Source organism: Eriocheir sinensis, chromosome 18, assembly GCF_024679095.1.
Source record: "Eriocheir sinensis breed Jianghai 21 chromosome 18, ASM2467909v1, whole genome shotgun sequence".
Taxonomy (NCBI): domain Eukaryota; kingdom Metazoa; phylum Arthropoda; class Malacostraca; order Decapoda; family Varunidae; genus Eriocheir; species Eriocheir sinensis.
In genome coordinates, this window is record NC_066526.1 from 1,972,726 (window position 1) to 1,986,746 (window position 14,021).

At 43.7% G+C, this 14,021-nt stretch overlaps 1 protein-coding gene across 6 annotated transcripts in view; it reads right to left on the reverse strand.

Moving 5' to 3' along the window:
* The window catches only part of LOC127000221 (adenylate cyclase type 1-like), an 86,992-nt gene that overhangs the window by 2,513 nt on the left and 70,458 nt on the right, over positions 1 to 14,021 (reverse strand). For 3 of the 6 annotated variants that reach the window (XM_050863638.1, XM_050863637.1, XM_050863639.1), the window contains 6 exons: positions 13,503 to 13,722; positions 12,177 to 12,301; positions 11,869 to 12,055; positions 8,763 to 8,888; positions 4,631 to 6,872; positions 150 to 477 (listed from right to left, as the gene is read on the reverse strand). In XM_050863638.1, coding sequence (XP_050719595.1) covers positions 150 to 477; positions 4,631 to 6,872; positions 8,763 to 8,888; positions 11,869 to 12,055; positions 12,177 to 12,301; positions 13,503 to 13,722 — 3,228 coding nt within the window. Of the gene's footprint in view, positions 1 to 149; positions 478 to 4,630; positions 6,873 to 8,762; positions 8,889 to 9,729; positions 9,901 to 11,868; positions 12,056 to 12,176; positions 12,302 to 13,502; positions 13,723 to 14,021 lie in introns of those variants that run through there. The other 3 variants (XM_050863641.1, XM_050863640.1, XR_007753821.1) reach the window with 3 other exon arrangements.

Genomic DNA, 14,021 nt, shown 5'->3' on the forward strand with positions numbered 1-14,021 from the left:
TATCATATCCTCTAATATATTATTCTTTCATTCCCCAAACTCATCAAACATTGGCCTAAGTCCTCTAAAAATATCTTCACCCTAATTTTGCCTCTCTTTCCTTTCAATGTACTATGTGTGTGAGTAACATCAACATCTGCATGACTCACCACTGGCAATGACTGCCCAGAAGCATTCCCAGACCTGTCCACCTGTGCAGCGCTCAGCTCATGGGCCATCCTGCGCTCCTCCTCCTCAAAGGACCTCACGTCATCATCGTCATCTGTCGGTTGCTCTGTTCCCTTGTGACTGAGCTTCTCCACAGCCGGGTTCTGCACTGGAGTTTCTTTCCGTTCCTCTGGCCGCCTGTCCCCTGAGGCGGCTTTGCTCCCTGCAGATTCCCGCCGTCGATTGCTGAGTCCTTCGTCATCAGTAGAGACGTCTGGCACATCGGACTCCATGTTCTCGTACTCACTGTGTCCGCAGGGTCCAGGGGCTCTGCCAAAGGAAGACACAACACCCACCTCAAAATAACTTGCTTTCACCAGCTTGAGGGAGCTATCATTATCAATACTATGCTGAGGGTAGCTTATGATTCTAGTACGTAAACAGCACTGAGGCCAAAACTGAAAAAAGACTGAACCCCCTACATCTTTATATTGAAATTAGTCACCTAAATGTACCTCATGCATAAAATACTGGCTAATAAAAATAATGAAAATCTGATGGAAAAAAATTTCTGGGTACAAATTTGCACAAATGTCATATCTGATGGAGCTCTCAGTCAGTCAATGGGGGCATGTTGGGTCGGCCACCCTGTGATGCCCTTCCTGGATGTCTTCCTAAGTATGTCTCAATGCAGGGCACCTTCCCATTCTAAGAAGTATAGCCATGAAAGCATCCATTGACATACTCAAGTCATGAGCTCTGTGGGTGCCATCATGTTGACGTGATGACATTCTTTGTAACTTATCAAAAGGAAATATCTGTTTTCTATTGTTTAGTAACTAATGGTACACATTAGGGCCTATGATGTGAGTGCTGTTAAAGTTATTCTTGACATATAAACCTGAAGCACACTGAGAGCATGGTAATAGTCTACAGCCACATGGACGCCAGGAGCATGCCTGTCAACACTGCTCCAACACACAGTTTGTTTCTACAGTTAAGCTGAGTCAAGGCCCAAGTATTTCAATATTAAACCATTGTAAAGCAGTTTAAGCTAAAGACATTCCATCAACCCTATAAAAAAGTAAAGAAAAGTCCAGCAAACTTTTACTTTCCAGAAAGCAACTGTTGGAAAGTACATGTATCTCATTATGAACTAAGTCCCATGCTATTAGTTATTCATTTCCAAATAGAGAAAGGAATACCAGATTGATTTAGCAACACCCAAACATCAAAACAAAATACAGTAAAACCTTCTTAAGGCGGCACAACTGGGGCAGGCCTGGCTGACTTAACCAAATTACTGACTTGTGAGAGAGTGAATAAGGAGTAATCCATGTACAGGGAGACCCTCTGGTAGGGTGTAGAGGTAACCATGGATCCAACAACTGGCCTTGCAAAGTTTAAAGGATAAGTCCACTTTCTGCCTTGTGAATGCTTCTCTCTTCCTTGACCTTAGCACAGATACAACAGTGAGTGTGAGTATTCATGACAACTTCCCACAGCCAACTGAGGGCAAGGAAATGATCCCCGGTTGTCCTGCCATTTATAGCAAAATTTTTCTGTACAGCAGTGCACTCCACGAGATGGTATTAATCAATTCCTAATTCCACGTGAGTTCTCATAAGGGCTTGAGAGTGTCCACAAATTTGCGAGAATACTAGTGAGGTATTTATCAAACCTCCAGAGCCTTGTGAATTCTCCCATATCCTGTGTGGTGTTTTGAGTTGGTGAGGGGCGTCACGAAGGACTTGCAAGTTCTTACAAGCAGTGCAAGAGTTCCTGACACAGATAGCAAGGACGCTGATTAGAGGTGGATTGGATCTATTGATCGATTGATTGATAGAATGGGGTATCATCGTGGTGCCACAAATGATGACATAAGCACACTGGTTGACTGTCCACCCTAACGGCTTGCCTTAGGTTCTGAGGCACTCTAGATATTTTAACATCCTAAACCAACATGATCAGAAAAGTCCAAAAATTTAGGAACTGTGCTTGAAATTCTGTGTTAATAAAGTAGCTGAGCAAGGAGGGGCTGAGGCCAGTTAGATAGATAATGTAGATGCACTAATTCACTAAAGCCTTGAAATACACTTAGTTCTTATCAGTAATTATGACTTAAAGAATGCCGAGTTAGAGGTTTTACTGTATACTACTGAAGCAAACACCTTACATTACAGGTTCCTCAAAATATGGACAATTACTATCAATCTGATACTTCATGTTCTGAGTCATTCTTAGAGATGAGAGACAGACAAGCATACTGACCTTGTGTTAGTGAGACCTCACTTGCACGATCATTAGTGAAAGATTAGCTGAGTAGAGAATACAAAACAAGGTAAAAAAGTGACTACGTAGGAACACAGCGATGTCTGTACTTACCACTGAAGCTGAGAACAAATAGATTTGTATAGCAGATTCTGCAGGTGATAGTGTAACCTTCCAGGTCTACTAGAACTTACTGATCACAACCTGATCAATTGACAGATTGAATGTGGTGTATAACATTTAAAACTGACTTATTCAGTTGATAATTAATAGAATCAAGAGTGAGCCATGGCACGTTAGTGCTTTGAGGTTACAGTACGTGTGCAGAACATTGTCATCTATACAAGGAAAGAAAAGGAATATATTTTGCCCTGTTTACATGCAAACACATGGCAAGTCATTATGCTGGCCAACCCATACCAACAAAATTTTGCATTCAGGTACTAGTTTTGTCGATGGGAAAATGAACAAGACCTTTCTTTAAATGAGTTGCGATATGCAAGATTCTGTTGGCAGCCTCTTGGCCCAGAACAAGACCACTGTGACTATTGTGTTGCTGCCCCCGCCACTGCCAAGCCTTGCCTGTCACTATCTTGCTGCAGCCACCAAACATGAGTAGCCATTTGCCAAGGATCAGAAAAGTTAGGATGGTGATTTTTCAGAGGGATGACAAGGAAAAAAGGTTCTCATTGTATCCAATTGCTATTTGTGAAATCATGTTAGCAATTAATTGCAACATTATTCAAATTTATGAGAGTACTGATCTGAAGACATATCATCATTCTCCCACATTCATTGTATATATTTCAATGGACAAACCTTTCAAGCATGCTGGAGATACATACTTTGTTATTGTTTTCATCCAGCAAAATAAAAGTCCTCACTCCTATAAGAAGAGTAATTTAGGTTGTGAATTTCTTGAATCAAACAGTCACCTGAGCATGACAACCCCCAATAATTGAGGCATCAATATGTTAAATTTCTAAACCAAATTGAACAAAGGGGGAGTTAATTATCTAAGGCTGCACACCAGGCCACCAACTCAACTCCTGATGGAACGTGGGACAAGAACGGTGCCGCGGGCGATGGTGGGATTAGGGCCACAGGGAGGCAGAGTAAATGACTGATGCTGATGATAATGTGAAGTTCCATGATTATAGTTTGATTTAGAATACTTAATTTAAGTTTTCACTGCCAATAAGTCTGGAATGGATAATCTATTGATCAAAGAAATCTTCTAAGGGCAATATACAGAAATGTTTGTTTAGCTGAAATTCAAATTTTATATGTACAGTAGAGATGTATTGGATGTCTACGTACACCTACATGAATGAAGACTGCAATGTCACAAAGAAAAGAGAGTAAGTAAAACAAGTGATAAAAGTCTGCAGTGGGTGAAAGAAAAGATTAAAGTTTACCCTGACAAGGTTGAAGGCTGATATCTTTTCTGTCCCTTAAGTTTTGCTTAAGCTGCCACTTCCAAGAATTTATCAGCAATGTTAAGTGAAGATTTACTGTATAACAAATATAACAAATTATCCTAAAAACATCTGTATCCACGAGGATGTCACAGTTTGACATTCGTATCTGCAGCTACTGTTCTCAAGAGGCTGACGTCTGTATCCACAAAATACAACAGGATGATATACATGGATCTATGACTTTAGATATCCAATACATCTCTAGAATACAGTATCCAAAAATTGATTGAAAAGTTCTTTTATATCATTTTGAAGTAATCTTGAAGGTGGTCAAGTGTGTCCGCCCACTGGTGAAAGACTATGAACATGTGATGGAGATAGTATTGTTACTCTTAAGGCTACTTTTCACTGTGGAAGATATTGAACTGAAGTTAACAAAGGCAATGGATTCTAGAACTGTTAATGCTCCTTTATGTTGGATAGCAAGAGGCAAGTGCTTGTTAGTAATGTTAGTAGGAAATATGCATAAGCTTTAGGTAAGATCTGACTTTGTGGCACCATTGAGAAGGGTTCCTCTATATAGCAACATTCTGTAAGATACAATGTCTACACCCTCACATCTCCTATACACAGAGAAGAAGCTATGTGTAGCAAAAAGTGTTCTCTAGTCAAAATGGTGAGTACCAAGGAGCTATATTCAAGTTCTCTATCAAGACGCAGACATTGTACAGTCACCAAGGTAGGCAATGTTAGTGGAGAAGCAGCAACATTGGCAAGAGTTCAGTGGTTACCTGGAGCCAACAAATTTCCTCACACTGTGGTGGAGACTGATTCTCTCTGGGGCGGGAATCTCCAGAGGAAACTTGTGGCCAAGAGGGCCTCGGGAAGCCTGGGTTCTAGAGTCTAGTGGCGCTGTGTCAGCCAAGGACAGCTTTGCCAATTGGGGCACAGCCGGCTGATGGGGTGCCAAGTCCCCATCTGCAGAAGCTGATGTGAGCTGCAGCACTGTCTGATTACCATGAGGGTCAAAGTGAAGGCCAAGCATTACAGGGTCAAGGCTCATCAAGTCTGGTGTAAGTGGTTTGACAGACAGTGGATCCAACCTGACCTGATTGCCAAACATATTATTCAACTCCTTTTCCTGTTGCTGGGCAGCCTTCTGAAGAGCTGAGTAACCTTCAAGGGTGTTACCTGCATAGTTCTCCATGACGTTGCTACTTGAATTGTTGTTACTGATATCTGAGCTGTCACGGTGATGGGTTTCCCTTTCCTGCTCAATTTCACTACTTCCACTCAGACCACCATACCTTCCTCTATCGCAGTCGAGTGATGCTGACTTTCCATCCTCAGGTATTCCCTCAAATGTAGAAGATTTTTCCAATTTTCTCTCCATTTTTGTCTTTTCAGGAGTTTTGGTGCTCGCCGCGGCAGACCGGTGGTGGTGGTTGCGAGGGTCCGTCTGGCACTCTCCATCCCTTTTCTGACGCTCTGGATTACGTTTCCGGGACTGTTCTTGTTCCACTTGGATGTGGTTACCCACCTTCTGTCCCTCTTCCCTTGAGAGAGAACGCTTTTTACACATAATAACACTGTCGGGAGTCATCGCCGAACTCTCCCGAGGACTCCTTTCAAGACTGCGCATGCGGCTTGTGCTTCCAGAGGCACTAGTTCTCGAGGGAGAGTTAAGGTCACAGTCAACGTAACTTAGTCTACATCCGGGTCTCACTTTCTCACTGGATGGGGAAGCGCTATGACTCACACAATTGTCAACCTGTGAAGGGACCTCCACTTCCACCCTGTTATCACTGACTTTACTACGTTTCACTTTGTCACTAGAGAACTCGGCAGTTAACTTTGGTATCACTAAGTCATCCCTCCGCATTCTTTCCTCAGGAGCGGGACTGGTTATGTCTGTTTCCCTCCAGAGTCCAGGAACGTTAGGATAGGAATAGGTCGTGGAGTCTCGCGAAAGACTGTTCAGACGCAAAGAGCTCTCGTCACTTGACGCTTTGACACTGGATAAATAGTCTGAGTAAATCTGAGGAGAAAGCTCTCTGAACCCTGGGGCTGCAGCACCCTCCAAATTTATGCCACTGAACATGTACTTGAAGCGCTCGTCACTAAGCGAGGGGGTGTGCTGCGGCGATGGCGAGTCAGCATCAGTGCGAGAAAAGTCTGTGCGCGAGAAGCTCTCATCGGAGGAACTTAGACTTGGAGAGCGATTCAGAGAACTTATTTCATCAGCAGAGGAGTGGATGCGGGTGGAGTGGAGGTCTCTGTGGGAGGAGCCGTGCAGGCTGTCATCACTGTAGTGTCTGGCAAAGGAGCGCAGCTTGTGCCGCACCCCGGCCTCCTCCACGTGGTGGTGACGAGGCACTGGTGGCAGGATGAGTCCTCCGGTGAGACCTGGCCTGCTCATGTCCGGAAGCCGCAGCTGCCCGTCATCACTCTCCTGCCTCGGGGAGGTGCGACTCCGTCCGGAGGATTTCTTTCCGTTCCCAGTGTTGCTCCCCTGGTGGGCCGCGCCGTGGCTCTGAGCCTGGTTCCAGGAGGGGACATAAGCACTCGGGGGGAAGTTGTACTCATCCGGGCGGTAGGTGCGAGGACGGGACTGAGAGTACGTCTTGGGGGCAGTGATGGAGCTCTGGGGTTTCATCTGTTGCATGGCAGCTCGGGTCGGTGTCTGGGACTTGTTGCTGGAGCGCATCTGTCCAACAGAGAATCTCGGGAGGACGTGGGCGTCCAGGGGAGTCGGAGGAGCCCTGGTCAGGAGCGGCTCTTCCTCACACCTCTGGCAGTCCCCTCCTCCCCCTGGCTGCCTTCCAACTGATTTACTGAGGTTCTGATTAATATTAATATTCATTGACTGCAAGTCATCACAGAAAGAGTCTCTGTTGCGTCTGGAGCGAGGCGTGCCGGCCGGCTGGCCCTGGACAAGCTGCCCCGTCAGGCCCTGGGAGAGGCTGCGGCCGTGGGGCGGCACCTTGGGGGGCACCATGGCCAGGGGCGTTGCAACACCTCCAAACAGTCCTCCTGTGGAGACAACAGCAAGTTAGATGGAGTTTAAGACAGCAACACTGGGTAAAAATGTACATTAGTGCTGACTGCTGTATATTCATAATTAAAACTATATATAAATGTATTTCATATGTATGGATATACATAAAGATGGTTCTCTGTAAACCCATCTTTCAATTTCTACCTTGACAGCAAGTGATTTAAGTGGCATCACAGGTGGTAAGTGGCAAGCACAAATATGTACAGCTTACTGAAAGCAATATTCAAAGTGATCCTTCAACATGTATCACTTAAAGGATATACTTTTTAGAGAGTAAAGATCAAAAAGAACTGGAAACCAAATGCTGATTTCCCCTGGCCAGGAAAGCTTCACACACTTGCAACTGGCTGTTGTACTTCTTACTCTTGCAAGGGCCGTCAGGATCAAATGCTCAATGGTCCAATCTCATTTACAGTATTTCTACTTTCTAATTACATATTACATCCTAAAATGCATGAGTAATCAATATACAGGAACAATTAAGTTGTCTCAGTAATTACTACTGTATATAATGACAAAGTTACTGACAAATGCCACCTTACATGCAAGCTCCTCTTTGGTGTACATTCTCCACTTCATCAAGTTTACACTCAAGCAGTGTACTGCAGTCCTCACTCACTCACTCTCAACTTCCACTCCACAAATGCTCAAAACTTAACTTTTGTGCGATGATTATCTTAGGAGCCCAGTGACCAGGGCCAGGGTTCACTCCATGCATGTATCATTCCTCCTCCACTCCCCGCCCTGAGCAAGGTGAAGTACACACTCACAACACTAAGTCCCCGGCCCAAGAACATCCTACAGAGCCTTACGCTACGCCCTGGCTACACTCCACAACATACAACCAATTTCATATTCCATCATTTGGGGCCGAGAGGAATGAAAATGTGTAAAATAAACAACTAAGGAAAAAATATTACTGATGGAAAATAAAGGAAATTTTTGATAAAGTAGCATAATACAATAGAACCTTGTCTTAATGGGGTTTGATGCTAAGTGGAATGACATGGAGAGGAATGGCAGTCAACTCCCATCAACTCTTTCCTGTACATGTGTGAATCAGTGTATCAAGCAGTTTTCTCAAATGTCTTTCTAAACAGCATTTTGTGTAAAACAATTTAGTGAAGCAACATCAATGTTAAGTGATAAGGATTTCATTATGTCTCTTGGGATTTGCAATGTCTCGTGATGAATCAAGGCCCTTCTGTACAGCATGGAACAAAAAGGATAATGGTGATATGATATAAAAGAAAATTCATTCAAAAGATATTTAACTTTTGTAAAAATAAAAATATGTACACAAACCAACTTGACCATGTAAAAAAATGATAACATGAATTCCAGTGTTAAAGCCTCAGTCAGCACAGTCTAGGAGGTATAGCTTAAGAGATATAATTAACCGTCTGCTAAAACACATCATATAATGATTTATATTTCAGAAGGCAAGCGAGTATATTCTGCTTACAAATATAATGTTAATATTATTATCTTATGAGATATGGCTAGTGACACAACTGTTGTCCTTGTCTTTACCAAATCAAAGAATATATACACCACAGACCTATATTTACATGAACATGGTTGCCTAAATATTCACATCCTAAATCAACCTGCTCCAGTCATTTCAAGATGCAAGCTTCATGATAACCACTCTGATCCGACAAGACATCAGACACATCACACTTTTACAAGGAACTGCACCATGTCTCTTCAGCTGAACACCTTGGTACAATACATGGCCACAGAGTCCCAGTCATCCCAGCCGCACCACCCTGCATTCAGGCAACCACCCCTGTACACTCTGTCACACCCACCAAGGCAGCATGAGGGTGGCTACAGGCATGCACACACTGGAAACACCTTACCATTGTGGGTGTGGTAGTGGCGTTGGTGTGGGTGGAGGGAGGAGTGGGGAGTGTGGAGGGTCCCGCCACATTGCCCAACCACACAATACGCGGGCCACACGGGCCAACCACACCCATGATCCGGGGCTAGTGGGGGGACATGCCAGGGGTCGGGGAGTTACTCAGGGATGAGGGTACAAGGGAAGGCAATGTAAATCGGCCAAGAGGGTGAATTTCTCTCTTAGTCAATTCAAAGACAGTTGAAGGATTATTAAGGAAGAGTCATGGAAGGGTTGAGGGTTTGGGTCACCTGCAGCAAATCAGGGTTTAAAATTCAAACCACAGAGCTCATGTCTGAGTGCACTGTGTGTCTACTGCATGACTCGTGACCAGACTTAGACAGAAAAAATATTACTGAATTTTGAAAACTTGGAAATTTTTGGCTAATTAAAAAAATCTTTTGAAGGTAGTAAGACTATTAAAAATATAATTTGTTTGCAAAAACTTAAAGTTATAGAATTTGGAAGGCTACAATACATACAAACATTTGTTGGATTTGCTGAACATGAGCAAGAGCTCCAAATGGTCCCGGCACCTTTTGGAAGGGTCCTGCGGAGACCCTTGGCCCCAACGACACCCAAACCCACTCTTGCACTAACAGCCCCATGCACCCAGGTTAGTTCATGAAAAGTAATACAGAAATTTTCTCCAAACTGTTGATGTGTAAATATGAAAGAGCCAATGAGGAGTGAGTTCCCATCCCTGCAGCCAGGCTGCCTATGCTGCCCAGGTCCCTGCTGGCAGTGACCTGGATGCTACCCTACACTTCACCACACACAGCATGCAAATCATCAGGTCTGCTGCAAGTAAATGTAGTAGAAAATCTAAATTTCTGATAGTACAATGTGAAACATATTAATAAAACTCTATATCCAGTATCATTATATGCGCTAAACATTTCTGCGTTAGTCACTAGTCTGAAAATTACCTCGTCACACACAAGAATTTGCAAGTTTCAACATTTTAGACATTGTACAGGTCAGCCATTTAGACGTGTGTTGTCGCGGTGCAGACGGCAGGGTGTGGGTGGGGCTTACAGAGGGTCATGCTGAAGGTTTTGCATCTTTCTTTAGAGGTTTCTGTCCTGTATGTGATGCATCTACAGAAAAATGCATTAAGTTATTTTACTTTTGCTTTAGTGCTCTTATAACAAGAGATACTAGCAACATGCGGGCAACTCCAATACAAAATGGAGGGAGCAGATCTGCATCCACAGCAGAGGTTAGATTTAGGTGAAGATCCAATGGTTTCCATCAATGAACTTTGCAAAGGGAAAATTTTGCGAGGAACACATAGCTGCCAGGTGTAGCAGAACGACTGGAGATCCTAAAATATCTGGAGACCGCCACTGTGCACATGTGCTGACAGAGCAGCATATTGTACTGTGCCCGGCATCAATGCCTTGAGCTATGAATACAGAGCACAGCGTCTTGAGTCCCTCGGCGGGTGGGTGGGCGGGCGGGCTTGGTGGCTGATTCAGTGGCTGGCTGGCTAGTGAGTAAGTGAGGGGGTTCCAACAGGAATATCAAGGTTCTCGTCACTGTTTTGAGAATGGAAATGAGAAAAATAAAAAGACTGAAAAAGAGAACATGTGTGGGAAATACTGAAGCCAATGTGAAACAGTAATGCATTGAGAGGCCTGGCAATGGAGGGCGGCATAACCTTCCTCCATCACGTCACGGGGCAGCAACTGAGTGATGATGGTGAGAGGTTTGCCGTGTGCCCCTCAGAGGTGGGTGGTGGGAGTCGGGATGGCTTGGAGGATGCGGCAGTGCGCTGGGATTGGTGCGGTCACCAGTGAAAGAGTCATGTGCCTGGCATCTCGCAGCCCACCGGCACATGTACACGACACAGTCTCCAAATATTCTGGGATTTCCGATCATTCAGCCACACAGGCAGTGATCCAAGCTGGGTTTCAGCTTTCATCATCGTCAGTGTAATTCAGCCGTCTGCACCAGGCAGGACAGCGTCCAGATTCATGAAGTAAGAATTGCAATTACAGCCATTCTGGTTACCAGTGATGGAATTGCCCATGTGACTGTCGCTTAGATAATAAGTTTTCAATATTACCAGAACATAAATTACACAACATTATAATAATCATCATTCATGACAGTCAGAATAATGAATGAAGGTTACTTGAACAAAATCAATACATTTATCTAACAATTACAATTATTATCATTGGAGGAATATTTCAAATTAAGTTATATACATAATTTATTTACTAAAGAACTAAATCTAATGAATTAGAGTGATCTACTCAAATCATATTTAAGTAACAATTCAAACTCATCAGTTTTTACAATATATTGTTTACAGACATTTTAGAGTTAAGAATACTAGAAAACTATTCCTCTAAAGCTGTCTCTAAACACTTACTCACAATGAAAGTACAAAACAAAGCAACATGTCTCAAGTGACACTGAGAGAACATATCACAATTTGCAAACATGTGAGTAAGCATGAAGCACAACTTACAAGTGAAGTAAATGTCCCTACGAGGCCAGAGGAGTCATGCGTGTCCTGGTCATGTGGGGTGTTTCGTGTGTCCTCTTTCTAGTCACTACCCGAGGGCCTGGCCAAGACCATCCCTGCTCCACCCTGTATGGCCTACCTCACTAACAGGCAAAGCTAGGATGTAACAACCCACCAGCAGGCTGTTATCAGAGCAATACAACTCGCTTAGCTTGATAAAACCTGAGCCTCAAGTAAATTATCATCCAATAATATCACAATTAAAAATAACTAAAGTATCCATGAGCTTATCATCTAAACGTCTTGTCATTTAGGTGACAGGATAGCATGAGTGGCTGACAGCTTAACTATGGACCAACAGTGATGAGTCTGTATCAGCTTACCAGTCCAGTAACTTACACACACACACATTCCACAGGCTCTTGTTTATGTTAGTAAGTAAAGGATGTCAGTTGCTACTTCGAGTTTGTTAGTTATGCTCGGCAACTCCACCTTCAGTTACTGTTATGTGTGTTAGGTTGGTTGAGCTAGAGTACTAAAAAGAAGTGATTAACAAGGTGCAGTGCCTGTCGTGGGTTCTGGTACTCACCGTAGTTCTGGTGGTGGGGAGGAATCTTGGGGGGCTGCGGGCTCTCCTCTGCCTTGATCGTTGCTGGCTCCTTGCGATCGATGAGGAAGAAAGTGGTCATGTCCCCCTTACCCTTCACCTTGACCTTCCCTCGGCACTGGAACTGGTACGGTCTGTTGCGCAGGACTTGGTAAACCTCCTCTGTCACCTGCATAATCAAAGACAAGTCAGCGACACCAGTGAGTCAGAATTAATAGTGTCTGCCAGCCATGAAATAAAAAAGTCTTGCAGTGATGTTGAAGGGTTAGCATAAAACATAAAGATCGTACCTGTGTGTGGTTAGGTAGACCGGTTGAGTCCATGCGACTGGCAACGTTGACTGTGTTCCCCCAGATGTCGTACTGAGGCTTCCGGGCACCGATGACGCCAGCAACGACGGGACCAATGTTCATGCCTGAGGTGGACGTTTAAAGAGGTTGAAAATATGAATCAATGACTATGGTCTGGCACAAATATGAAGTCCGTTAGGGTGGGGCTTGAGCTTCCCTACAGCACTGACGCATTACCCTCAATACATCAGCTCTCTTGTGTCTGCTATTTACTATTTGAAATTGTGTACTAAATGTTCTGTATACCAAGGGCTGAATTTAGGTGTGCTATGGCCAGGGGACTTCTCGAGTGGGACCCTCTGAGTCAAGACTTCGTAGCTGAGTTTGACTATAGTAAAATATTTTAACCCGGTAGCAGCAGGGATCGTGTTTCTTAATGGTCCCTCTAAGTGAGAAAAATGAGAAAAAATCATCACTCACACAAACAATTTCATAATATATATCAATGCATTTGTGATCAGTTCATGTATTATTTTTGGGGGTTTATATCATGGCACAAATTTGGCCCGTCACTGCTACACGGTAAAGCCACAAATTTGGCCCGTCAGTGCTACACGGTAAAGCCATAAATTTGGCCCGTCACTGCTACACGGTAAAGCCATAAATTTGGCCCGTCACTGCTACACGGTAAAGCCATAAATTTGGCCCGTCACTGCTACACGGTAAAGCCACAAATTTGGCCCGTCACTGCTACACGGTAAAGCCATAAATTTGCTGCTACATGGTAAAGCCACAAATTTGGGTAAAGCCATAAATTTGGCCCGTCACTGCTACACGGTAAAGCCACAAATTTGGCCCGTCGCTGCTACCGGGTTAAGGTAGAGACGGAAGTACACAACCTTCATACCTTGTACATATATCATATCATCCATTGCTTTTAAATGCAAATAAAAATAAAGTAAGACCTCACCAAAAATGTCTAACTGGTGTCTGAAAAGTGCTGTTATTAAAGAGAATTGTCGAAAACATTATTCTGGTCATTATTGGTGAGAATCTATATTGTTTAACCCTTAGACGGTGGTGGAACTCTATATAGATGGTCCAAAATTCAATCAGTCAGTTTTGTGTGGCAGAAATATAACAACACTTCCGGACTGAGGTGGAATCTATACATAGACGATAGTTAAAACATCCATTATGCGGCGTAATTATATTTATGCTAAGGTCGGTAGTGACAATATATAGACCATTCATTTTGGGGGGAGCTACTCTTCAAATACTGCCACCGTCTAAGGGTTAAAAAGTTAGCAAATCCAGAACACTCACCCACTCGCAGGGTAAAACTGTTGTACGAATTTTCATTGATATTTGCCAGTTTTTCCCTCAAGGCAAAGACAAGCTCCGCCAGCACCGACAGGTAGTAGCTGGCGGACTCCTCCTTGTGGTCCAGGATCCTCATGTCCGGCATCAGACCCACGGCGGCCATGAAAGTGGAGCCCACAGTCTTGATCTTGTCCACCGACTTGAAGCGCTCGTCATCCAGCAGCTGAGAAAACAAGTATATGACAGATTGGTTGATTTATTTGGGTATGCAATCATGGCACCACAACAACAGCAGTCATATGGGGCTGAATTATTTACCATTATTTTTTTATTTAAGGAAAAGCAGCAGCTCAAGGGTGAAAAAAAAAAAAAAAAAATAATAATGAGGAAAAAAGCCTACTAATCACTGCCCCTATAAAAAAGAGTTTAGAAGAGTGGCCAAAAGAGAGGTCAATTTTAGGAGCAGAGGTGTCTCGGTACTCTCCTCTTGAAAGAGTTCAAGTCAAAGCCAGAGGATATGAC